This window comes from Phaethon aethereus, assembly GCF_964289735.1.
Source record: "Phaethon aethereus genome assembly, chromosome: Z".
Classification (NCBI taxonomy): Eukaryota; Metazoa; Chordata; class Aves; order Phaethontiformes; family Phaethontidae; genus Phaethon; species Phaethon aethereus.
In genome coordinates, this window is record NC_138577.1 from 13,110,482 (window position 1) to 13,134,977 (window position 24,496).

The 24,496-nt window shown below is 44.3% G+C and overlaps 1 protein-coding gene across 1 annotated transcript in view; it reads right to left on the bottom strand.

Moving 5' to 3' along the window:
- PDZD2 (PDZ domain containing 2) overlaps positions 1-24,496 on the bottom strand; it is a gene marked incomplete at both ends in the record, with an annotated part of 144,023 nt that overhangs the window by 29,147 nt on the left and 90,380 nt on the right. Inside the window, 8 exons of the mRNA XM_082012980.1 lie at positions 74-147; positions 1,784-1,898; positions 4,455-4,574; positions 5,210-5,358; positions 7,400-7,511; positions 20,480-20,647; positions 22,769-22,901; positions 23,573-23,715. Coding sequence (XP_081869106.1) covers positions 74-147; positions 1,784-1,898; positions 4,455-4,574; positions 5,210-5,358; positions 7,400-7,511; positions 20,480-20,647; positions 22,769-22,901; positions 23,573-23,715 — 1,014 coding nt within the window. The remainder of the gene's footprint in view (positions 1-73; positions 148-1,783; positions 1,899-4,454; positions 4,575-5,209; positions 5,359-7,399; positions 7,512-20,479; positions 20,648-22,768; positions 22,902-23,572; positions 23,716-24,496) is intronic.

Sequence of the window (24,496 nt, forward strand, 5' to 3'; positions counted from 1 at the left end):
TATAAAGCCCCGAGTGCTAAATGGCACTGAATGAAGTGAAGCATGAATCTCTCTTGTAGTACATCTCTGTTACCTTAAACCTCTGAATGGCCTCCTGATGGGTCAGCCCTTGTAGAGACTCTCCATTAACTTCTAGGATTTCATCCCCTGGTAATCAGATACAAAAAATGAAGTCAGCAACATACACACTATATGCAAAAAACCCTTCCTGTACATAACGCAACCTGCTACTATGCAGATTCCAATTAACTGCTCAGTAAAAAGCCTTTTACTGTTCTCAGTTTATTTTCACTTGTCCTAATGCCTTTACAAGTTAGTAGCGATGAATTAGCAGAGTTAAGACTGTTCTTCAGAAAAGATCCGTTAATTGACATTCTCATACTAATAAACAAGCTGAAAACACCATGGATTTTAACTAAAGTCTGAAAATAGATGGTCATAACATGAAGTCCAAAGGGACTGTAAAAATCCTTTTCTTTTGTGCGTATCAACAGGAGAAGTGAGAATCTAAATGAAACTCTACAGCACATCACTCCAAAGTCTGTTCAGAGAAAACTAACCTTGCATCCACATGCAGAAAGCAAACATGTCCTCTTATTAAACGCCTGTTTACGGAGAAACGAGTAGCCCGTACACTGCAATAGCAAATGCTAAGGGCATCTAACTAACAAGTCCTGCCACATTTCTACCTGCTTCCAGGCTCTGGGTCTTACTACTTACACCCAGCTGTGACAATCTACCTTCATTTTATTAAAAGGAAGGCGAGCATGATCCAGATCCACTTCCTGCAATTTTACTTGCATCTGTGCAAAATTAGATGGGGCGATGTCATCACCCAAGTCTACCCCTCTTCTCCTTTCCTAGACCCCATAAAAAAAAAGTAGGCAAGCTTTGAATAGCCTGCAAAGGCTTGCTGGGTTTATGGGACAGCTGCTTGGCTTCCCATGGCAAGTGCACAACCCATGCTGCAGGGATGCGAGCTTCCCTCTGGCAGCAAGTGTGAGAGCTGGCACCAAAAGCAGCCTCAAATACAACAAGTGTGATAAGATGATATGAGAAGGAGAGAAGTAACACAGGAGCAGCTTTCTGTGGAAGAGGCAGCACAACCCCTGCAGACGAGTTGTAAACCACCGCTCTAAACTCATGGTCACTTTGTACTTTCAACAGTGCGTAACAGTCTCTCTGTCTGGCATAAGAGCACTCAGACCAGAGTGCAAACATACACAGAGCAGGCTATATGTTCAGCTCAGAGATCAAGACTGGAAAAACAGTAATAAAATCAGGATACTTCTCTAACCAGTTGGGTGATCTTACTGCCAATCCTATCCTTCCTCTTTTCTTTTCCTGGTTATGACTCTTACTTGTTGATTCATGTCAAAATCACAGCCTCTCCCAAGCATGTCCCTCTGTATAACCCCTTCCTGGACCAGCATCTTGAAGCCAGATGTTGGTTGGATAGATACATTTCACTGCTATCGGTGACCCTCTCCAACTGAAGGGCTGCAGTTTATGGCTTAGGCAAATAATGTTCACTGACAGTGAAGGGGGAAAAAAAACCCCAAAACATCATGTTGTAGTTTCACCTTCTCAATATGCAATGTAATCAACTTAACTGCTATGAATGATCTTCCCCAGGATGGATAAACAGGGTGTGTTACATCCTCCACAGCCTCTTGCTGATCGCCAGGTGCCTAAATAAAGCTGTACTTGAATTTTTCTGCTGGACTGAAATAATATCCCACTGTGGTCCTTTATATGCAGTTGGATTCTCTAACTACCATACCTTCTTTAAGCCTTCCATCAGCAGCAGCTGCTCCATTTGGGAATATAGTCTTCACAAAAATCCCCATGCGTCCACGAGCAGAATCCTGACCTCCCACAATGCTGAATCCAAGACCCTACAGAAAAGGAAGGAGAAGACACACAGCTGGCACCTTACTCTATTATCACTGATGCGAGAAAGACTTCTGGTAACATACAAAACAAAGGAAAGATGATAACCTAATAGCTGTTGCTGAATTGCACTGCCATCTTACCCTCTGCTTGCACTTCCTGATTTACTTTCACCCTAGTATCAACACACATATCAGCCCAAAGGGTAGCAGCAGGCACCTTAAGCTAAAAGGTAAAAATGCTGTTTTAAGATGTATTTATTTTTTAAACACTGGGTCAATGGCTTTATGTTACCCTATTCCTGTTTTTTGTTTCCATTTTAAAAACCGTAACGCATTGCTCTTAAATTGACAGACAGTAGATTCCCACCCCTGAGATCTATATCCAGGATTAACTAGTTTTCGCTGCTGTCACAGATCTTGCATTTCCTCAGGAAAAAGAAAAGCTTAAGAACATGACAGAAGGTCAATGCTGTAATGTCAGGAATGTAGCTGGAAGGGGGCTGGTGTGGGGGGCCATGCACATATACATTTTTAATTGTTCTGGAGACATGTACCACGTTGTATTTAAATAAATCTAGATCAATACATTCCCCCGGGCTCCATCTGTTAGCTCTTGCCCCTGTGCTGCCCTGGCTGGCTGCAGGACAGTCTTGTGAAGCTGATCAGGGAATGGATGAGCACAGCAGAACGAACCTCTCCCCTTTCTGCTGAGTTATTTCCCAGCCAAATCACTTCCTTGATCCATTCCCCCCCATATTTCTCCTCTTGTCACCACTGTACATGTATTTTATGGAATAAAGTGAAAAGTCACAGACCAGGTGGACAAGGGAAGTGGAAAATGGTTGTGCTTCAGTGATCTGAAGCCATGGTTATTATTAGCGCCTCGGGCAGCGCTCTCCAGCTGAGGGATGCTGCCAGGGCAGGCACGAACACTGTGTTGACAACCCAGTACAACAACCAGCTCTTTTGTTTTACTCCATGAATGTAAAGTAGACTACTTTTTATGAGCTTTTAGTAATTTGGTAAGACATTACTGATTTCTAGAAAGGAAGCATCCTAACTCCTCCGTGCAACACAAAGTAACTCAACTGTTTTCTGGGCAATTATCAACTGCAAAGCAACCTACAGAAAGCAGGAGGCTCCTGGCATTTCCCGGCATGGACATAGCAGTTCTCCCCACGGCTCCACAGGGTGGGTTGGGAGAAATACAGCCGCAAAGCACAGCGCTTCCCATGTTAGCCCACCTTCCTGGAGAAGCGCTGCCACTCCATGGCTGAAAATCACCCCTTGCAGCTCTACCTAGAGATGAGAAACCAAGGGCACGCGCTTGGCTCCCAGCCACTAACACAGCGACCCTATGGAAACACTTTTCAGGTCCCAGGTTTGCACAGAGTTTAGTGACCTAAAGTCACAACCTAGGACCTGGCAGTGCTAGGTTAACAGCTGGACTTTACGATCTTAAAGCTCATTTCCAGGCTAAATGATTGTATGATTCTATAATAAAGCAAATGCTACTGTACAAATTGTACGCAGCGCAATCCCTAACAGAGGTGATCACTCAAAAGGTGGGTTGAAGGCACTCAAAACGGCAGCTTTTTTAGGTGGTTCTTGATCACTAGAGTCTGTACACTCCCAACTGCTTCCTAATGCCTTGAAGCTAACTGTGGAAAGGCAGGAGAGGGTGTTTATCCCACAGGGAGAAATAACCTAATTCTTACAAGAAAAATAGAGTAAAAAAAATAAGTTCATGAAAAATGAAGAAATATTCACTTGGAAATGTCATGAAAGACCTGAAGCTCCCAAAACAAGGAGAATTTTATCAACCATGAGTCCATCTACCCAGAGAAGTCACTATTTGTAACTCTTTGCTAAACTTAAAGCACAACATGGAATTTGTTTTGTATTTGAGCTTGAAAGTCAAAACAAGCCTTTTTAGTCCAAAGCCTATTTTTAGCATATTTAAATGACAGCTCCAATACTAGTGTGGATTGGATTAGGGAAAACAGTATACACCTGGGTTAATACTTGCCTATTATCCCTTAGTATTCAGCCAGCTGGTATCTAGCAAATGTGCAAACATACTACTGGGGGAAGAAAAAAGGACTCTGACCCAAAGAATTCATTGTTCTCAGATAAGCAATCAACCAGGAACGTGTCTGTGGGTTTAACACTTAATTTGCAGTCATTTGCTTTTAATGTATCCAGATTCCACAGAGATAAATTTGCTTGTCCATAAATATGCAAGCAAACAGGTACTCTTCTGTAGCTGCATCAATTTTGCATAAACATACATATTTATAGATCCATTATTAATATTTGATATCTCAGTAATGACCAGATGCACCAAATGAGAATTGGTGTGTGGCATGAACATCACTTCCCCCGTATTTTGCAGGTGTAACTTTGGCATTTACATTTGAAAATGGGATTTGTTTATCATTATTGCTATTATTATTATAGGCTACCTGAGAGCTGCTGGAAGTCCTGGGCATCGGATACACCTCTTAAACGCCAGCTCTTGCTACATGTGAAAAACCAGCCACATGCAGAAATCCTCACCTTGCCTTGCCCTTTCATCAGGACGATGTTGGAAATGATGGATGGCTGGGTCAGTCTCCATGGAGATTCCACTTGGGCAGCACTGAAGGAACGGGTGGATTTCTTCACGATATGGTATTCCTAACAAACATCAGCAAACAAGGGAAGTCACTCTGCTTGGCACAGACACTGGGATGTCATACCAGGAAAACTGCGTGAAGGTGGAGGATATCTTACAGATACATTCAGAAAAATGTTCAAGGGATGAAATCCTAAAATTCTAGCTCATTACAGTCAAAGTGAATTTTGCCACAGTAATTTTCCTGCATTTCGCATTGTAGGGTCATTTTGTAATATACCAGTCACAATTTAAATTAAAAAGATTAAGGGTAGCCTTATGATATACTGAAGCCCTTATCTGCTTAAAAAAAAAAAAGAAAGAAAGAAAAAAAGAAAAAAGTCTTTTTCTTTTTCTTTCTTGAAAGAGATGCAGGATTTTTTTGTTTAATTCCTGAGATCTCTAGAACTCCAACTCGTAAGATCAGCCTTAGAACCTCCTGGCCTCAGCAAGAAGTAACCCCCTTCACCATCCTCAGAGTAAAGAAGTTCTCCGTAGGTGGCCAATGCATCCCATTTTGGTGTCCAGGCCTGGTTTCAGTCCTCACGATGTACCTACATGGCCTTGCTTCACCACCCTTATTTCTATAAGCTCCAGACAGATCTTGAAGGACCAAGCAGAAAGAGGTGCTCAGGGACAGCCCTGCTTTTCCACCCACCTGCCTAGCTCCTGCTGACTCCAGCTGCTGGGGCAGAGAGTGCTTTCTTCCACCCCGGGAGTATTTCACCGCTATTTCATAATTCGATTCACCATTTTCCACTGTCAGCTCATCATCTTCTCCCACGGACTCCAAGCGGGATCCGGCACCTAGGGAAAAATAAAAGAAATATGTCTTGCAAACATCTCAGAGACGCTGTATCCTCTTGGCAGCACGCAATAATCGCTCCTGCAAACCTCAACTTAAACAGTGCTTTAAAACAATGCTACCCAGTTCCCAACCGGGCAGTTAGAAGCTAGTTTTGATCATTCTCAACTGAAAACTTTTCCTGCTGTCACAGGTTTTCTATGATCTTTCAGTGATGCTGAACTCCTCCGCACTGTCGCTCATGGTAGTAAGGAAAAGCAGAAGATAATTGAGCCGGTAGCTTAGGGACAGCAAAGAAATTCAGCTGTTCTCACCCAATGGCACTTACCAGTGCACTAAGCTCTCAGGCTTCATTTATTTAAAATTAAAAGACCTGACACCGTACCAGTATTCATTTCTAGAGGTGTCATGTCACTTTGAGGGAAATTCTTCTGGAATGGAAAAAGGAAAAATGTGCCAAATAAATGCTATTTTCCTTCCTTCTGGCAGCGATCCTAGTTGTCTTAAAGAGGAGAAGAGTGCAGAGTTCACATAAGAAACAGAATTATTTGTCTTGAAGGACATCCTGTAGTTACCTGCAGAGTACCCTGCTCCTCGCAGCAGGGCTCCTCCAATTCTCATTTTCTGCAAGGTCCCCACAGGACCCACAGCGACAGCAGTTCCTGCACATGTATCCTTGCCATTTCCCCCACCATGCAGGGAAGGGACATTAACCCCTATTTTAGAGATGAAAACCCAAGACACAGTCAGGCCAAAGTTGCACAACCTGGATTTCATGATGTTATTTTAAGATTACTTTAAAACAAGGTTAAGCCGGAGCTGCCACAGAAAGTGGCAGCTCTTCTCTCCTTTCATCCTCACTGCCCTGTCCTTACCCTGGTGATGGGGTTCACAATCCCTGGGGTGAGGTAGGCCTGCTGCAAATGTGCCCAGGAGAGCCCCAAACCTGTTGTCTGCCACCTCCTCCTTGCCTGGAGGCTGTGCAAGCATTGCTGCCAGCGCCAGGGAGGGATGGAGCACAGAGCTGGGGCAGCCGCTTGTTTTCACTTGGCATTACAGCAATTCTCCTGACACATCCACAGGCAAAATTTGTACCTACTGCCTGGAGTGTAATTTAAACCTGCTCTCTGCTTTGGGGTGTGAAATCACCTCTGGGTTTAAAGCTCCCCTTCCCTGGGTATGCAGGGCTCCGCTGCTGCACACAGCCAGGACAGCTATGTTGGCAGAACCTGGCATCCTGGTACTTCTTTCACTCCCAAACCCTCCTGGCACCAACAACTAATCCCCTTCCATCACCTCTCCCTCTCTTTTTCTAGCAGAACAGTTATATTCCTGTGTTTCTGCCCATTTCTGAATGCAGCTTCCCTTCCCACGCTGCAGCCCAGGCTTGGGACCAGGCTCAGGGATGCTCCGGACTCAGCCACAGCGCAGGGGCACCAGCGCTCATGGGAACCAGGGCTGGATTCCCAGTGAGCCACCAACACACAGCCACAGGGGTACAGGCAGAGGACCCCCCTGGAGGATGCTTAGAACAACTGAGTAAATGGAAATTAAGGTGAACATAGTGAGGAGGGAGTCTTGGAGAGTATTAGGGATGAGAATGAGACAGAGCTCTGCACACAGGTTACTGTTAAGACTTCGGGACAAAACAACAGAAGATTTGGGGAGTCTTCGTGTTTTGGGGATGGCATGTTGAAACATGCCTCCCATCTCAGTATCAGAGCACACTGAAACATATAGGGAATATAAATGTTAAAAAAAGAGGAGGAGAGGGAGGGGAGAGGGAGAGGAGAAGGAGAGGAGAAGGAGAGGAGAGGACAAAAAAAAGGAAAAGAAAGAAGCTTCCAAAATTTTGCTTCATCTTTCTGTCCATACAATAGTTTAACTTGAGGCTGAATGAAAACATTTTACAGCTGGGATTTTCCTTCCAAATTAAACTAACATGATCTCCAAAGGAAAGAAAACCTATCTCACTTCTAGAGCTAAAATAAACACATAGCATAAAAATCTTACTATTGCTATCTTTTATCAACCCAGATTTACCTTGGGATCGACTTCTGTATTTCAGTATGCCACTTCCCAGAGTTGGACTCTGGTTGTTTCCTTTGGACACTTCTGCACAAGCTGGATCTTGAGACTTCTCTGTTTCCATCACCTAAAAAATTAAAAAAATAAAAAAACCCCAAAAACTTATTTACTTGTAAACCAGAGAAATTGAAGGAATTGCTCTCATTTTTACTAAGGGACAAAAATTCCACTGCACATCACCTTTTTTTTTCCAAACATGTCATTGTATTAAACCAGCAGACGTTTCTGTAAGTGATTTTCAGCAATGCCTTTGGACGTTATTGCAAATCTTACCGATGGGTACACTTACAGCCCCGTATCGCCAGGGATCCTCTGCAGGGTACCATATTAACTGCCCCAGAGTGCCTCCAACATCCACAGCACCTTGTTCAGGTGCTTCCACAAGCATTTAACAAAATTTTAACATAGATGTTACTGCAGTTTGTTCAGCTCAGCAAGCTTCCAGAGACATCACATCTTTACAGAGGAAACCACTTCAAGAAAGTGTTATTTTATTGTTGTGTCCAGAGCTGAATGCCGATGCGTAATGGATGAAAAGCTAATTTAACAGAAAGTTATGAAGATTACACAGCTAAGCACTTAAAAGCCTGGAAATGCTCAACTTAAACTTACACGTGGACTTGTGACCCTGCCACCCTGAGTAAATGCATCGAGACTGGAGGTGTCTGTTTACCCACCCTGTTTGCCTAGAGGCAGGTGACAATACAAGGTGACGATGTACAGCAGCATGGCCACATGCACCCTGCGTCCTGCTTCCACATGGCCTGAGAGCAAAGACTCTCCTCAACCCATGCGTTGTGGAAGACCCTGGTGACACCCTTCTCCACTCACTGCTTCCTTTACCAAACTACAGCAGTCACATTTTCCTAGATGTGCCACTACACAGCAATCCTCAACATGCTCCCCAGCACACGCTAATTCTTTTGTATTTTCACCCCATTACCCGTCATGCACTCTCTGCAATTATTCAGAGAGCTCATGGCAAGGGTAACAAAATTTCCTGTACAACTACTTACTGGTTGCATTATACTTTTAATGCGCTATATAAACTGCTGGAAGTCAGTTTAAAAAAAAAATTCCCACCCAATGACCACACATTCTTAATGTTAAAGTATTTTCTACTTCCACTATTCAAGCTTAAAAATAGCAGGATTTTCCTAAGAACCTGCTTGCCATCCCCCAGTCTCTCTAATCCCAAACCAAGAAAGCCAAAGTTTATCTTTTGCACAGTCTAGACTTTGTGATTTAGTTCAAAGGGTAAAAACTTTAGGAAAAGATGAAACTGGCAGATAACAGGAAACTGGAATGGAAGCTGCTTTTTATTCCTCCCCCTTCAACAATGAACAGCTACATATAGTTTACACATAGTTTGCACATCCTAGCGGGTTCTTGTTGATTGTTCAAGGCACTGCAGCACCTACTTCAGAGTCCACTTCTAGTATCAAAATGCTTTGCAGCTCACAGCTCCATGTAATAGGATTCATCTAAAGAAGAAAATAACTACATCAGTCTGAAAAAAACAGTGCTTACAATTTGGCCATCTTAACAAGGGACTCATTACAGAAAAGACGTAAGAAATCGAATTAAAAAACCCACCCAGGAGACCCAAACCATCAGTGACGGGGCTACAGCCAAAGTATCACTATCTCTCCCCATGATCTCCTTGAGAAAATACCCAGAAGACAGCAAAACCCTTTAGTAGTGAGCTAGGACTTGATGGATCACACAAAGTTACATTGAATTTTACCAGATAAGCAAAAATACCCTTTATAAGTGGGAATGCCTCCCCTGTATAAAGGTAGATATCAGTTGCGCAAACACACAAAAAATCACAGAGCTTGTGGTTTTAAAGGTGTAAAAAACAATCAATACTTGGGAGCTGGTATTAACTCTGTGGTGGAGAAATAATTGAAGCAGGAAAACAAGGGGGGATGCCTAACCAAAGCAGCCAGTTTTGTCAGCATGCTGTTTAACTATCCTAACAGACAGGGATGGGTCCAACCTCACTTTTCTGGAGCTGATGACAATCCAGTTCGGGTCCGGAGAGGCAGAGCTGTTTTGTTTCTGCAGAGTGCATGGACATGGGCAGTCACACCTGATGAGACTACACAACTCCCAGTCCAAAGCTGGACCACGTCCTCCAGTTCAGAGTATGAGGAAAAGAAATGGGTTAGTCTGCAGCAGGGTACAGACAGATGCTGTAATCACCACTGCCACGGACAACTCCCACACTGAGCCCGCGCTCAAGATTGACCCATTGGGTATATCTTGTGTTTCTAGTACACAGAGTTTGGGTTTTGTTTGGAGCTTCTTTGCTTTTATTTATTTTGACTGTGCAGCAGAAGCAACTACAGATACATTCTGCAATTACATACATTTGCATCTAGTGGGGTGAGAGGAAGAACAGGAGGCAATTACCACTCACATTAAAACAGTGCACCCCGTCCCTTCACCTCATCACTGCACAATCCTGAAGGCTGTGAACCTGCAGACAGCAAACCCCCAAACACCACCACGTATGATCCGTGGAAGGGCATGTGCGTACAAACGCCAATGCCAGGGAAAGCCTCAAGGCATTCTCAGCGGCTTCCTGAAACTACATTTCATCCAACTTGGCTTCAGACTACAATAAGAAGTAAAAACATGTAAGTTACCTATGGCTGTGTTTAGTTCTTATTTTAGCAAAAATACTTTTCTGACACTAATTATAAACATGTAGGAGAAGACACTCTAGCATTTGCAATGACGTATATATTCTTTAAGTGTTGATCTTGTCTAATAAACCACCAAGAGTTTTATCCTACTCAGAAAACACTTAGAAATCCAATCCACAAAGGCTGCGACTCCCCGAAGTCATGTGTCTGTAATCTTTGGCTCTCTCGTAACTTGACAAGAAAAAAAAAAACAGTTCCACCTTATCCTTCTGGCCACATACCGCTTTACTGTCTGGAGGTGGCTGCCTGGATTTAACTATGCCATTTTAATATTTTCCTCAATTTCAAGGAAACGGAGCTTATTATTTCAGTTCTGTACGCCTCTTATTAAACTAAACCAATAAATCCTGCCCAACGCCCTCTCGGCGTTAAGGACAAGGGGAGCTTTAATACGCACTGTAGTTTGAAAGGAGATCTAAAAATAGAGCCCATTTTGCCAGTTCATTAAGTAGCTCCAGGATCAAGCGATGGTGACATCTTAATTGATTTCAAAGGAAACGGCGCTATCACGGACACGCGGTCTTGGCACCGCACCAGAACGAACAACTGCCCCCAGAGCCCTCGCTCGGGCAAAGCTCCAGCGTGACCAGCCCCTTAATTAGGCAAGATGAGGAGCAGGATTATAAGAGTCTGCATTGTTTAACCGCAAACAGCTTGGCAATCGTCGCCGATCTACAAAAACAAGGTGGCACACAGGGGATGATACAATTTAATAAGCAAACTGCTTTCCTGCTGCCGTTGTGGACTCCCTAAGCTGCCGCTTTTCCCAGCAGCGAGCCCATCCGACCCCTCGGCACAGCCCGCCGGCTCTCTGCCGAGGAGCCCTAGCAGCACGTAGACAAGTTTAACCTGGTTGTTAGGGAGTGAAACAGCGAGAATTAGGCTGAGCTGTCTGCAGCACGCCAAATTCAGCCCTACCTGCACCGGCAAAGTCACATCAGCAAGTCCACTGCCCTCCTTTAGAACAGCAGTGTGAAAAAGGAACGGCTGTGCCCTTGCACAAGTTCCACGGGATAATTCCTCATCTTCAGTCCTGACGCAGCCAGAATAGTGTTTCCTTAGGCAGCACTACCCCAAACATATTTAATCATGAAACACCCCAATGCTGCTGTCTGTGGGGCAGCCAGCAGGATGAGCCCCATGAGTCTCCAAGAGCAGCTAGCACCAGACCCTTCGGAGAACGGTGCGGAGCACCCGATGCAATCCTGGCTTCACCCGCTCCCTGCACAGTCTTTCTTCCTAGTCCCTCGAGACTAGCTGAAGTCTTGGAGACTTCAGCCTTTCCAAAAGTTTTGGAGATTTTCTTCGAAGACTTATTATAATATTCTAGTTGTTCCAGTCATTTGTGCAATTATTTATTGCTTTCTGGAGCACCGCATGCTTTAAGCTTCAAAAGTACCCTGTAGGCAGGGTCTCCACAGGACCCTTCCCCTGCACTGAAAGGAAAATACCTTCACTTTCAAATTAGCTCTTTTTCAATTTAATTGAATCCATCTCCCAGATAAATTACAAACTGTAGCACTGTAATTTACCAGAATTAACATTGCAAATGATGCAGAGGACATGGATTTTCTAATCTTGGCCAGCACTGAGTTTTCCATGGCTTACTGCTCTGTTTTAGGGCAAGCACAAAGCTGCCTGGATGTTGGAAAAGGGCAGGATGAGCCAGGATGCACAGCACCAGGAGCTGCAGCACGCAGCGGCACCTTTCCAAAACATAGCACCTCCCAAGGCCCAGGTAGCACCCTCAGCTGAAACAAATTAAACCCAGATTTAATTGTTTCAGGAGCGAGCTACAGGACTTTACGTTTCTGTGACTCTCCTCTTACAAAGGGTATTGCTGCTCCCCTCTGTCATGGCACAAACGCAGAGATCCAAATAGAGCCAGGGATGGAAGAAAAGAGGAGAAACATCATCTCCATGTCAGCAGTAACTCAGTGCCTTAACTGGCATCTTAGACAAAAATGGTGTCCCGGTTTCTTCCTCCCCAGCATAAAGCTCCCAGGGCAAACAGCAGCTCTCCATGTTGGCCAGGGCAGGCTCAGATTTGGTTATATTTAGCACCACTGGTGAAACAAAGCACCAGCCACCTTCCCCAGCAGCTTGCCTGGGAATTACCCGTGCGGGTACCACCGGGTGCAGCCTGTGCTTCCTCCTGCTCAGGCAAAGGGGATGCGAACCTGAGGCCTTCATTACCTAATTATAAAGAAGTGTTAGAAAACTCCCAGTTCATGTGCAGCAGGGGATCAGGAAATCTGATAAACAGTCAAGAACTGGAGCTGCCCTATTTTCTGAATAGGTGGAAATGCCAAATAAACAAAACAAAAGCCTTTAAAGTAGTCTCTAAGAATGCCTTGTCTATCACTCTACTAAACGCCTGCATTCAAAAGCCATCCTAAGCCTTCATGGTAATGCAGTAGTTGCTAGAAAGGGCATTACTGTCAGCTTCAGGAGGTACAAAACCACAACGGTTATTTTTATTGCTCTTTGCGAAGTCTGTAGAGTAGTCATACACAAACCTGCACTTGTAACATAACCTGGCACCCACCAGCACAAAGCCAGCAGCATCTGCCCATGCACCCTCAGCAAACAGACTGGAAATGCACTACAGCAGTCGAGTTGCTCTCATCTTCCAGAACACTCTATTTATTTTGTACAAGATACTCCAAAACCTTCTTCCAATGTGTTTGATAACAGGAGTCCCAATGTGCTGACCATGGCCCAGAGGATGCTGGCAGGTTCTCGATGTAGCAGGATCCCAGCTGTGCTGGCTTCAAAGACTCACTGGTGCAATGTTATATTTACAGTCAGGGCTGCAGTTAAGCAAAACAGATTTCATTTTCAGATTCCCAAACATTATTATTAATTTAGCAACTGTTTTCAAGAGACAAAACTTTTAAAATATCCTTTTAAATAGGAGGAAACTCAGGAAATGGCTAATGCAGCTACGTTCTCCAAGAAACAGATCACAGACAACACATGCCTTGGAAATAGTAAGATGATCCCAGCTAAACAGTTCCCAACCCTTTTTGGACCAGATTACTCTTCGTCTGCCATATATTATGATTTTCACTAGAAACAGCTTCTAAGCTAAAGGAAATCAAATGCATGCATTTCTGAAATGGTGCACAAACAGATCACTGCTGTTTTCTTTTCTACGCTTTATCCTTTTTCCCCAGCAAACATCAAAAAGGATGACTCGTTTGCATGCAGTTTAGTCGTTGCCCACGAGATGTCTCCATGTGCGGCAGAGAGGTCCCAGAAGATTGGTCCTGGTAAGCAGAGGAGACAAACATGGAACCCAAGTTGTGTGAAACGTGGTCCAATTCCTCCATTATTTTCATTAATAAATGCTCAGTTCATGGCTTTAGCACAAATCCGGAGCCTATGCATCATGACAAACAAAAAATTGCTTCCATTTTTTGTTTGTTTGGTTGGGTTTTTTTTGAATGACAAGCTTTTTATTCATGGTGAGGAACAAAGCAAGCAATAAACAGTCCTCAAAATAAACAACTCTCCTGAGAATGAAGCAAGACCTTCCTAATACTGAAGTCAACCCATAGCTGCAGAGAGCATTCCCACAGCTGGTGGAGAGCTGTGGATTTCAGCTCCAAAACCGCATTTTATATCATCCTAAGTACAAGAGAGGATATGGAATATGTAAGCATTAAGTGTCTATCGTACCTGAATGAAGGATCTGAAGCGTCATACATTATACAGGCTGCATTTATTCAAGCACAGCACATCTCAAATGAGTTTTAACCGAGTCTATCCAAGACTGGACTGTGTACATGCTCATGAATTTGCAGATAAACAAACTGCAGATGTGATGATACGACATTCACGCTAACTCTCAAATCCTACAGCCTTTACCATCCTTCTGCTAATGTCTGTGAACCGCATGGCTGTGACAGCATCTCCCTTGTTCCAGTGCCATGAGGGGGTTATTTTTAGCTCGTTAAAGGCAGTTCATCTCCTTCAAAACCGGGCAGTTATCCAAACAGCCTAAGGACAGACAGGCTGTACTGTATCTGTTGCTTTATGGGAAAAACCCTCATTCACAAAAACAAAGACCACGCAGAACCTGTACTATAGATAAACTTGTGTTCCTATTACTCTGCTGACTTGGCTTTCAAACACATCACACAGGAAGAGCAAAAATTGTAACTCTGGGCATTGTCTACACTGATATTTACGGTCAAGTCAAAAAGGTTATCTGCCACAAGACCAAGCAACAGGAGATCTTGTGGCGTTTCTTGGCTGCATCACATCTACAGGGAACTCTGTTCAGAGTACTGGCCTCTGAGTGAAACAGTTTTCACTGGGTTTGCCTTTAACACGGTGGCAGTAGGAAGTGGCCCAGAAGGGCTGGGAGCCAAGCACAGGGAAGGATGTGACTGCCTCTGGGAAACTCCTTCCTGACCTGAAGAACACATTCACATTAATGTCTCCTTGACAGGTGGATTTTAGAACATGTGAAAAACAGTAATTCAATGACACTGCCCCCCTGGGGGCCTTTCACCACTCTTCCTCCTCCCCAAACTCATGAGATGTGTGCCCACACCTTCCCCAAGCCCTTACCACCATCAGCCCATCACTGAACATCCCCCCAGCAATAAGATGAATTGCAATTGCAATTTAATGTGATATGGCTTCTGGAAACAAGACAAGAAGAACAGCCACATTGGGTGAACAAGATTTGATCCCCAAATATTTTGTCATTTTCTTTTGTCCAAATTCCTAACTACATTTACTCTAAAAACTTGCATTTCCCCAGTTCTCTGGAGTCACTGTAGGACCCACTGTGTCTGCTTAGCTACAGCATGAGTGAAGGGCACTTCACAGGCACAGATCCACAGATATGCTGGACGAGACTGAATCTCAGAAAGGTACAGTGCTGCCAGACTTTCAACAAACGCAGCATTTATAACCGAGCAGCAGTTCCAAGCCATGCTAAGGTGTGGCTGGACCCTGCCCTCGCCTGCCCCTTCCAAGGGTGATCTGGCACGAGGCAGGATCTGCAAACACTGCCAGCCCTCACCGTGAAGAGGAAAGGAGTTATTAAACCTTTCTCGAGGACAAGGGCTGGACACAACTGAGCCTCACACCAGGCTCTTCATCCTCTCCTCCCAACCAAGTAAAGCATTTCATTGCAAAGCAGATTTCTGCCAGCAAAAGCTCTTTCTTGCTTTTTTTCCAGCCATGCAGTGCTGTTTGAGGAATGAGTTGTCTTTCAGCAATCTCGTTCGAGTCGGCAGTGCCCTAATGGGAACCTACGCTCAAGTCCTCCAAGTAATGAGGGTCCCTCCCCATGCTCTGCACACATTTAGTTGTTGAGTTATGCTTCCTGTTCCTTCTCAATGCCAATGCTTTCTCTGAAATTCTCTCCCAGTGTTTCCAGAAGAACTTTTGACCCCAAAAGTGTTTTTAAACTTACGGCATTGTTATCCTCTTCCTTATTACGCTTGCATGGCTACAGGTAATTATGTATGGATTCCCTGGTAAGACAGAAAGGCTCATAACAGAAAATAACTACGCAGTCCTATGGCTCAGATAAAAAATAAAAATGGGGAGGGAAGGGGGTTAAACAAATACATTTCTTTGTATTCACAAAACAGGTTTATTTACCCACTTTCAGCTGCATGTCTTGCAAAAAACGCAAGTGGTTTTTGTCAGGGATAAGGAAACCAGGCTCATGCAAGAAACCTTTAACCTTAGACATCCTGTTTCTGTTACTTGTAGGAGGATCAAGACCTTGCTGGGTCACGGTCACCTCCGCATACAATGTGCCCACAGTTCACGTGAAGGTACACATCAAGTACTTCAGGTCAACGCAAAATGATTAAATATGAGCAAAAGGAGCAGAGGCTGACGCAGCTGGGGATGCTGCCAGAGGCTGTGTCCCCAGGGCTTGCCTGCATGGTGAGCTTGGGCATGGGGAGGCAAATCACCTCCCCTCCCAGCTCCCCCCCAGCAGGTAGAGCTAACAATGACCTCCTTCCCCAAATAAGAGATTTGACTTTTGTACAATTCTATTCTGCATGGAATAGACTCTGCTCAGGGTCCTGCCTCCAGCGTCAGGAGCAGCAGATACCCAGGGGGGAGCACAAGATTAAGTGAAGTACAGAGGAACAGTCCCCAGCCTTCCCTCCCCACCTCTAGCAACAACAGAACCAAACTTCTTGAGGTAGACACCGTCTTCTTGTGTTTCGTAACTTTTTTTGAATTTCAAGCCATTGATAGGAAGCTGGTCACGAAAGTTGAACACTTCAAAAATAAAGTACTCAGATCACCATACACTGAACAACATAGCGCTACCAGAAAAATAGGCAAACTTTTGAAGCCACTAAGAATGGCACAGGCCTCTATCTGGGGTCCCAAAATGCCTCAAATTCATCAGACACTTTGCAAATTCTTGGCAGACCTGCTTTCTTTTTAGAGTTCATTTCCCAGGTTGCTCCACCAGCCAGCCATACAGTGACAGATTCAATTTCAAGCAACAGAAATACCAGGAAAAGTGAATTAGAATTAAAAAGAAATTGCCAAAGGCAAATACTATCATAGCATCCTATTTCCCCTGGACATAAATAGTATTTTAAAACAATACCAACGTCAACTGCACAAGGCAAAATATGGATTTGGCGGAAGAGTTTAAAATTCCCAAAGTGCCTCAGGACAATTTAGCACAACATGACTTTGCAGCCCAGTATTTTGTATCTGAAGCTAAGGAACATTTTGGCGAAACTAGCTCTGAAAGAAATGCACTTTAAGGATATTAACGTAATCCTTTTTCTGCCTGGAAGCACAAGTTTTATTAAAGTTAGAACTTTAAGGGTTGTTTCACGTTAAACATAAACAGGGCTTTATATAAGCAGACTGTGTAAAAACAGAGCTCCAATGAAATTGTATTATGGAATTTTTATTAATGAAACACAGCAAGGGGCTTTTCAAGTAAGGCTTACAAGTGATACTTCTCTTAAATTACAGTTTTCAAGTGTCACTAAACTCTTCTGCTGTGTCCTGGGGAAGCCAACTAGCTCAGATTATGTTTCCCTGGCTGGAAACCCTGGAGCAGAACTTAAGAGTTTTAAAGAACTTGCTCACAGGGAAAATTTTTAACACCCAGCTCCTAAAAAAGATTTTTTTTTTAAATTTATTTTTATTTTTTTTAGTTTTTCACAGAATTGTAGAGTAAGCCAGGTTGGCAGGGAGCTCTGCGGGTCCCTGGCCTAGCCCCCATCTCAAAGCAGAGACAACTTAGATCAGGTTACTCAGGGCCTGGTCCAGCTGAGTTCTAAATAACTACAGGGATGATGATTTGAATAGACACGTTAGTTCCAAGTAATTATTTTTTGTGCCTGGTTAAGCCTTCAAGCAATCAGGTGCTAAGGCATTAAAAGAAAGTCCATCATGCCTATAAATTATGGTTCTGAATACTCAGCACTGAACTATATTCACAATGAAGTTAATGAAAGAAGACCTTAAACAACCCTAAGAGCTCCTGCAAGTTCTGTAGCATCTTCTACAGTTGCTCAGGAATTAGATATACACTGTGCTGGTCAGAAAAGGGACAGTGAAGCCTCTGCTGATAAATCACTTTGAATTACTTGTTACTAGCAAAGCACCCAGCACCTGACAGCACCCCTTTAAGTATCTACAAAGCCCTGCACAGTAAACTAAAAAATCCATTAATCTCTTGTCAGAGGTGAGAAACTGCTGGTGAGGAACGTTAACTCCTGGCCAGAACTGAGTTAAGAATCGGTTTCACATCTAACAGGTCTGACACTTAAACTGAGACCACAGGCTCAGTTACCTGATCCGGACCTCAAGTACCACCCACCATGGAAGTCTAAAACAACTATATTTGCACTAATTAAAAATGGTCCAGCTTAGTTCTTGCTTTAATCATCAGTCACACTGTCAACCCTTATCTACAGCATAACGGAATATATGAGAGAAAGAGAAGACACATGAGTATCACCAAGAGAGTGGGACCAACAAAGAACAGTAGTTTCCAAAGCAATTTTGCAATAATTTATATGACTGTAAACATATATCTACTTTTTAATAAAATCATGTGATGCTTCATGTTCATACTGACCTTGAATTCAGTTTCTAAGCTTTGCTATGAAAAGTCCCCCGCACCCTGCCAGGTGGAAAAAAGTCATATGTATTTATCTTTTATGTACATTTACCTTCCTACGTCCTGCCTGGTGGCATTCAGGATTTGCACAGCCCAGCTCAGCTCAGGCTGCCCTAATCTGATGAGGATGCATCAGGCTGCAGGTAGAGCCAAGGGGTCTACACTGTACAGACTGTCCACCCCAGGCTGCAGAGAGCCCTGTCTGCACTCCCCAGGCTAAGACAGCAGTTACAAGGGGAATGCAAGGACATGTTCTGCTTTGGATTAGAAGAGGAAAGATTTCATGTGCAGCTCAAGCAAAAAAAGAAGAGGTCCTGAGAGTCACCAATAACTTACTACATTCCTCTCAATTACATCCCCTCCAACAACAACAACAAAATTAGTAGAAAGAGAAAAAAGAAGAAAAAAAAAAATCTTGCTGCTATTCTTCTAATGTGTTTATTGTACTCAGATTTCTGTGATTTCCCCTCCATCCCCCAGCAATGCATTACAAAAGCACAGAGCTGTTGCCATTAGGGGCGAGTGTGCCAACAGGCAGGCAAATCAAACTGATTATCAATTAGGCTACCACCACTGCCCACTGCAGCGGCACTGGGACGGACATTGGGGCAGCCTCCCAACCCAGGTCCCTGCTGAAGGGCTCTGGGCAGGCTCATGTGGCTGGGTCTTCACGCTAGTGTGCACCTCAAGCTCCCTCGAGCTTCCCCTAGCATTGTGTTAATATGGCAAGGAAACACCCGATAAAAAAGCCACCACTGAAAACCAAGCAGAACCTTGCTGGAAAGTCAGCAGCAAATCAAGTGACAAACAGCTCCTACCATTTGCTAAAATAGAGTCACTGGAACGCCCAGGAGATGAATCCTGAAGTCACACATAATTAAGTTTTGACAAAACTGGGTTTTATGTTTAAGTGTTGCTGAGCCACAGCCTCACAAAAAATTACCAGAATTTTAAATATGATACATAGAAGAATTTGAAGTATTTTGATAGCCAAAAGAATGCTTAGGTGCCCACTCAAGTTAGCACACAAACACTACACCGTCATCAGCGTGCTAAGCATCCCTGATTTATTTGTTTTTCCCTTCCTCCCCCCAAAAAGGCACCCTGTCACATTGAAGAGAAGACAGTACAGAAATAACAAAACTTGTCACAGTAAATAGGTGTGTGAGAGTGAGGACTGTTATAAGCAGAGACTCAAAGAAAGTCAGAGATAACAGGCAGGTATGAAGTGAACACCAGCTTCAGCTAGACTACAGCACAAAACTCATCCAAGGGAGTGGTCTTTTGCTCAGAAATGGAAAGTATAAGAATACAAAATAAAAACAAATCACCAAATCAGTATCACATCTGAGCCATCCAAAGGTTTAAGAGATTTATTAGAATTGCTGCAGAAAAGGAGGGGGAAAAGACAAGACGAGAAAATAAAAAACAATAAAAGCTTCAAGTGAATCCACCTGCTTTCCCTTTCTGGAAAACCAGCCTGCAAGCTCTTTAGAGTAGCAAACATCATTTTATTCTTTGTGTGTACAATACAACAGAGGCCCAGAACACCGATGAAATTTCAGAGAGCTGCTACATTACAAATAAATAACAATAATCCACTTAATCTCTGCTTAATGCAGCCCTGAAGGGAATACAAGTGAGATTATCAACCAGCAGCATTTATTCAGCAGAACTTCAGTAATGGTTCACAGCCAGAAATTCATATCCCTCCCCCCAAATTTGTCTGTTGGCTTCAAAAGAGCAAATAAAAACTTGAAGACTTGGATCATAAACTGTTAAAGAAGTTTAGTTACAAAATGAGGGGAATGAAGAGCTTGTTAACGCATAAGCACAGCGAGAGACTTTGCATCAGATCCAACAAAAGCAATGGAAGTGGGTGGAAAACAATCCAACGGCAGAGAGAAAAACAAAACCATGATTGCCACATAGCTTGGAGGACACGAGAGCTCCTGCTCCCTGTGCTGCTGCTTTGCTACAGCACAGTAGCAGAGATGGCAGATGCTGTGGTAGACACCATCCCCATTTCAACTTGTCACCCACGTCCCATGCACAGAAGGGCTGGATGGGATTGCCCAATCCTGGGCACCTGCTCCGTGTCAGGCTGTAGGAGAACGTGACAGATGCAAACTGGCATCAAGGGAGAGAGTAAAAACGTCACACCAAAGCCACACTTACAGTGACCAGTTTTTCAGGAGACACATTCACTCCTTTCACATCTTCTTCTTCTGGCTCTTCGTTTTCCTTATTGTCAGTGCAAGAAACAGAGTCTTGGACTGAGCAAGTGCTAAGCAAGTCTGGCAAACTGGTAGATGGATACTTCAGAAAATCCCCTTCAGCAGATTCCTACCAGAGAGACAACAAAATATGTTACATCACGTACAGAAAACCACCAAAGTCCTGGTGAAACTGTTCCATTTCACTTGCCCAGGTGAGAGCTCCCTGGCAATCCTCCCCTTGTTATGCACTCCCATGTGCTCAAACTTTAACGGTCCAGTTATAAAAAGCAGACCTGGTTTTAAAGTGCATATACAGTAAACACAGGCAAATACATGTCTAAAACATTCAGATGTTGTAAAGCAGAATTTAAAATAAAGGCTTCCACAGCAGCCTGCTCCTCCCCACTTTGGGTTTATTAAATGTCACTGCAAGCAGACACAGAGTTTACAGACTTCATTACTCATTTCATTGCATCCCAAATGACACTCTGTGCTCCTGCTCCCTCCCTGCGGATGTTCCCTTCACACATTTATCTACCTACATGAGTAAGAATAATACACAGACAACCCTACTTAGGAGAAAAAAATTGAACACTGATCCACCGATCCCCTACCAACTCACGTCCTGATGCTTCAGGATCTGTTTACAGTCTTTGGCACCTTTTCCAGGAGGCAAACACGTGCATCAGCTGAAAGCAGTGGCCAGACAGACTCTCATTTTACTGCTTTCAGAACAAATCCTGTGTTCAAGAGAGCTCATCACGCTAAACTGCAAGGCTGCTTTCCCATACCAACAAATAACGCCCAGAGGGAGCTGCTGGGGAACACTTCACCTATTTACACCTTTTCTGAGAGTGTCTGAGACACAGCACAGGCTGGATTCCCCACCGCTTGCCTTTCCAAGTCCTCCTCCCAGGGACATGAAAAACGGTCCAACCACACAGAGCACGGGCCAAACAGATTCACAGCCTCATCAGGAACATGAAGTTCTGTGCTGTAGGTTTATTCACAATGATTATTTTGATGCAGTCATCACATGAACAAGCAAATAATTTTAAAGAGAAATTTATGCAGTCTACTGCCTTATGTTTTGCCAGAAAGTCCAATTGTCTAAAGAAAATACAAAATGTACCTACTTCAGGTCAAAGCAGGTTGCTTCCAGAATAAACACCAGTCTAGTTAACACCAGGCTGTGTGCCTACAGAAGGTAGAATGAACTTCACTGTCTAACTGAAATATTAGAGAAGCTATAAGCTCTTGACTTTGAATATGGTGGGATAGAGCCTCTTCTTGAAAAACATGAGCATAAAGCATCCCGAGAAGCCATAAAGGCATCCAGACGTTAGACTCACAGAAACCTGCATCAGATTGCCTGAGGCAACCTAAAGATGAAGCTAAGAAAAGATTTACAAATACTGACACAGTGGCTTGCTGACACTTCTTGCTCCACCTGGGAATGTAGGTTTACAAGTGGTCCCTTTGGACCAAGATATTCCTGCCACTACCCCAAAGGCCCTGATGGTCCCCACCTGCAGGCAGGTCCTTCTCTGAGACCCCAGGCACTTACAGGACTGCCCACCAAATGCCTGCATCAACACAGGCGGGGGAGCAGCAGGCTGTGGTCCAGGGAGGAGAGCAAATGGGGGTAGGCAGAATTTTCTTAAACAAAGGACGAAATATTGTCTAATACCCCCTCAACCTCTCCTGTGATTAAAGGAGAATGAAGAGCCCGACCGATAAATGAGTTCCACTCTCATTTCCCTGAAATTTCATGCTCCTTTATCTGCAAGAGCTCCACTCCAAGCTATTAACAAGGACAAAATAAGGAACTCAAGCCAAGAGATTATCGTCAAGAGACCTCAGGCACATAGATAGCACCAGAGATGAGAGCTACAGAGGCTGTGCAGGCAGGAAGCAGAAGAGGCTGAGGACTGCCTGCTTTATTTAGCATGTATTTTAAGAAAACGGTTTTGGCCAAAACTTGAGTAACATCTCCATGAATAAATACCGACTTATTTACATGCTGAAAAACAGTGACAATACAAGCAAATCACTAGACTGGTGTATATGCTGCTGATTTGCCACAGATTTATGGCAACTACCGATACATTTCCCATAGCTGTGCATTAAATTTAGGTAAGCAAATGTGCACATGTGATTCCCTACCAAAAATATGCCCTTTTCACGCAGCACTTGTACAAACTCCTGTGAACATACATTCAGGAGACCACCAAGGAGAGGACTGTACCTTGCTAGCAACCACCAGCTGCACCAGGCCAGCAGCCGAGCGAAGGAGAGCCACGGCGTCCTGGTGGGAGAGCCCAACCAGCGACTGCCCGTTGATCATGAGGAGCTCGTCACCCGCCGTCAGCCTGCCATCCCTGTGGAAACAGAGCGGGAACATGGAGCTGCAAGGCGGTCCTTCCCTGGTGCCAGGCTCTGGTGGCACATGGTGGGACACAGAGGCATGGACAACCGGTGATCTGGCTGACGCTAAGCTTGCATCAATCGGTGCAGTGTTAGTTACCCAAAGAAGTGGCTCAGAAAGGTGTGCCCAGGAAATCATTGTTATAACCAGAGCCGTTTCACCCTCTTTGCAGGGCTGATACCCCTCAAACCTTCTCTGTGACCCACCGGAGATGGTCAGGGAGCAGCAGTGTGCCCCATCTCCCCCTGTGCCAGGGAGCAGGGCCAGTGCTGGCAATAAGCACCCCGGATTGCACGACCCACACTCACCCACTGCCGATCCCATGGGAAAGGCCCATTTTCCAAAAAGGGATTTGGGGAAAAAGCCCCACAAGACATCAAGCTCCTTGGTTTACACACCACCACCAAGCAAGTGTTTGATCTGTCTATAGTTTGGACTAAACATACTATAAGAAGCTTCAGTGACCAATCACAAAAATTAGTTTTTAAGATAAAAATGCCATATTCTCACCCTCACACAGCAGGAGGGCAAAACCCCTACACCTGTCTCATGAGTCTGGCTAACAGTGATGGCCATGGAAGCTCCATCACACCCACTTCTGCGAAGGCACCACCATTGTCTCACCTGTGTGCGGAGCCACCTTCCTCCACATGGGTGATGATGATGCTGTGAGGGGACCGCTTCGAACCTCTGCCTCCTGTTATCTGGATTCCCAGCCCGTCCGTCCCCTTCAGGATGTGCATCTTCCATATGTGGCAACCTTCTCGCTGAGAGAAAACGTGCAGAGAGTCCTTGAATTTGGATTTGGACACAGAGAGGGCTGGGAGGGTACAGCAGGGAGCTATTTAGCACCATCACCACACATCTGTATAGCTCAAGTTATACAGGTGTTTTTGCTGAGCTTTGCTGTGTTAGCTGTGGTCCAGGTGAAGGAGGCAGAAAGGAGGAGGCAGCACAGAGCAGGGTCAGCACGCAGAGGTTTCCTTGAAGGGCTGTTTGCAGCTTTTCTGAGACACACAGAGGTGCTGCTTTCAATCACCTGATCCTTCCTGAAGCAACCAGCAGCCTGAAACCCCTTCGCCAAAACTCAAGAATGAGCCGTGCAGGGCTGCAGAGGAGTAAGACATTGTTCAAGGGGGATCTTGAACACTGGGTAGCGCAGCTGCTATAGCAGCCCGGACCAGACTGGCATCACACGGCAGATTTTCCCTCTCCGGAGGGGTTTGCAGAATTTGAGACACAGGAAAGAAAACAGCAGCTTCAAATTATCAGCTGCCAATCAAATATTTCTTATTGGACAGCTGTTGTACAGGCTGTAAATAATAAATTTGCACACCACAGAGAATAACTTTTCAGTATAAGCAAGGTAATAAGCGATGCTTAGGACACCCTTTTTTTTTTTTTTTTTTTAATGAGTATAAATATTTATCCAAAAACTGCTTTACAAACTCCAGAGCAGTATGAAATGCAAAACAAAAACTAGTTCTCATGACGACCAGTGACAGGACTGGGCACAAGGAAAGACATCGGCAGAGCAAAAAAGGAAAG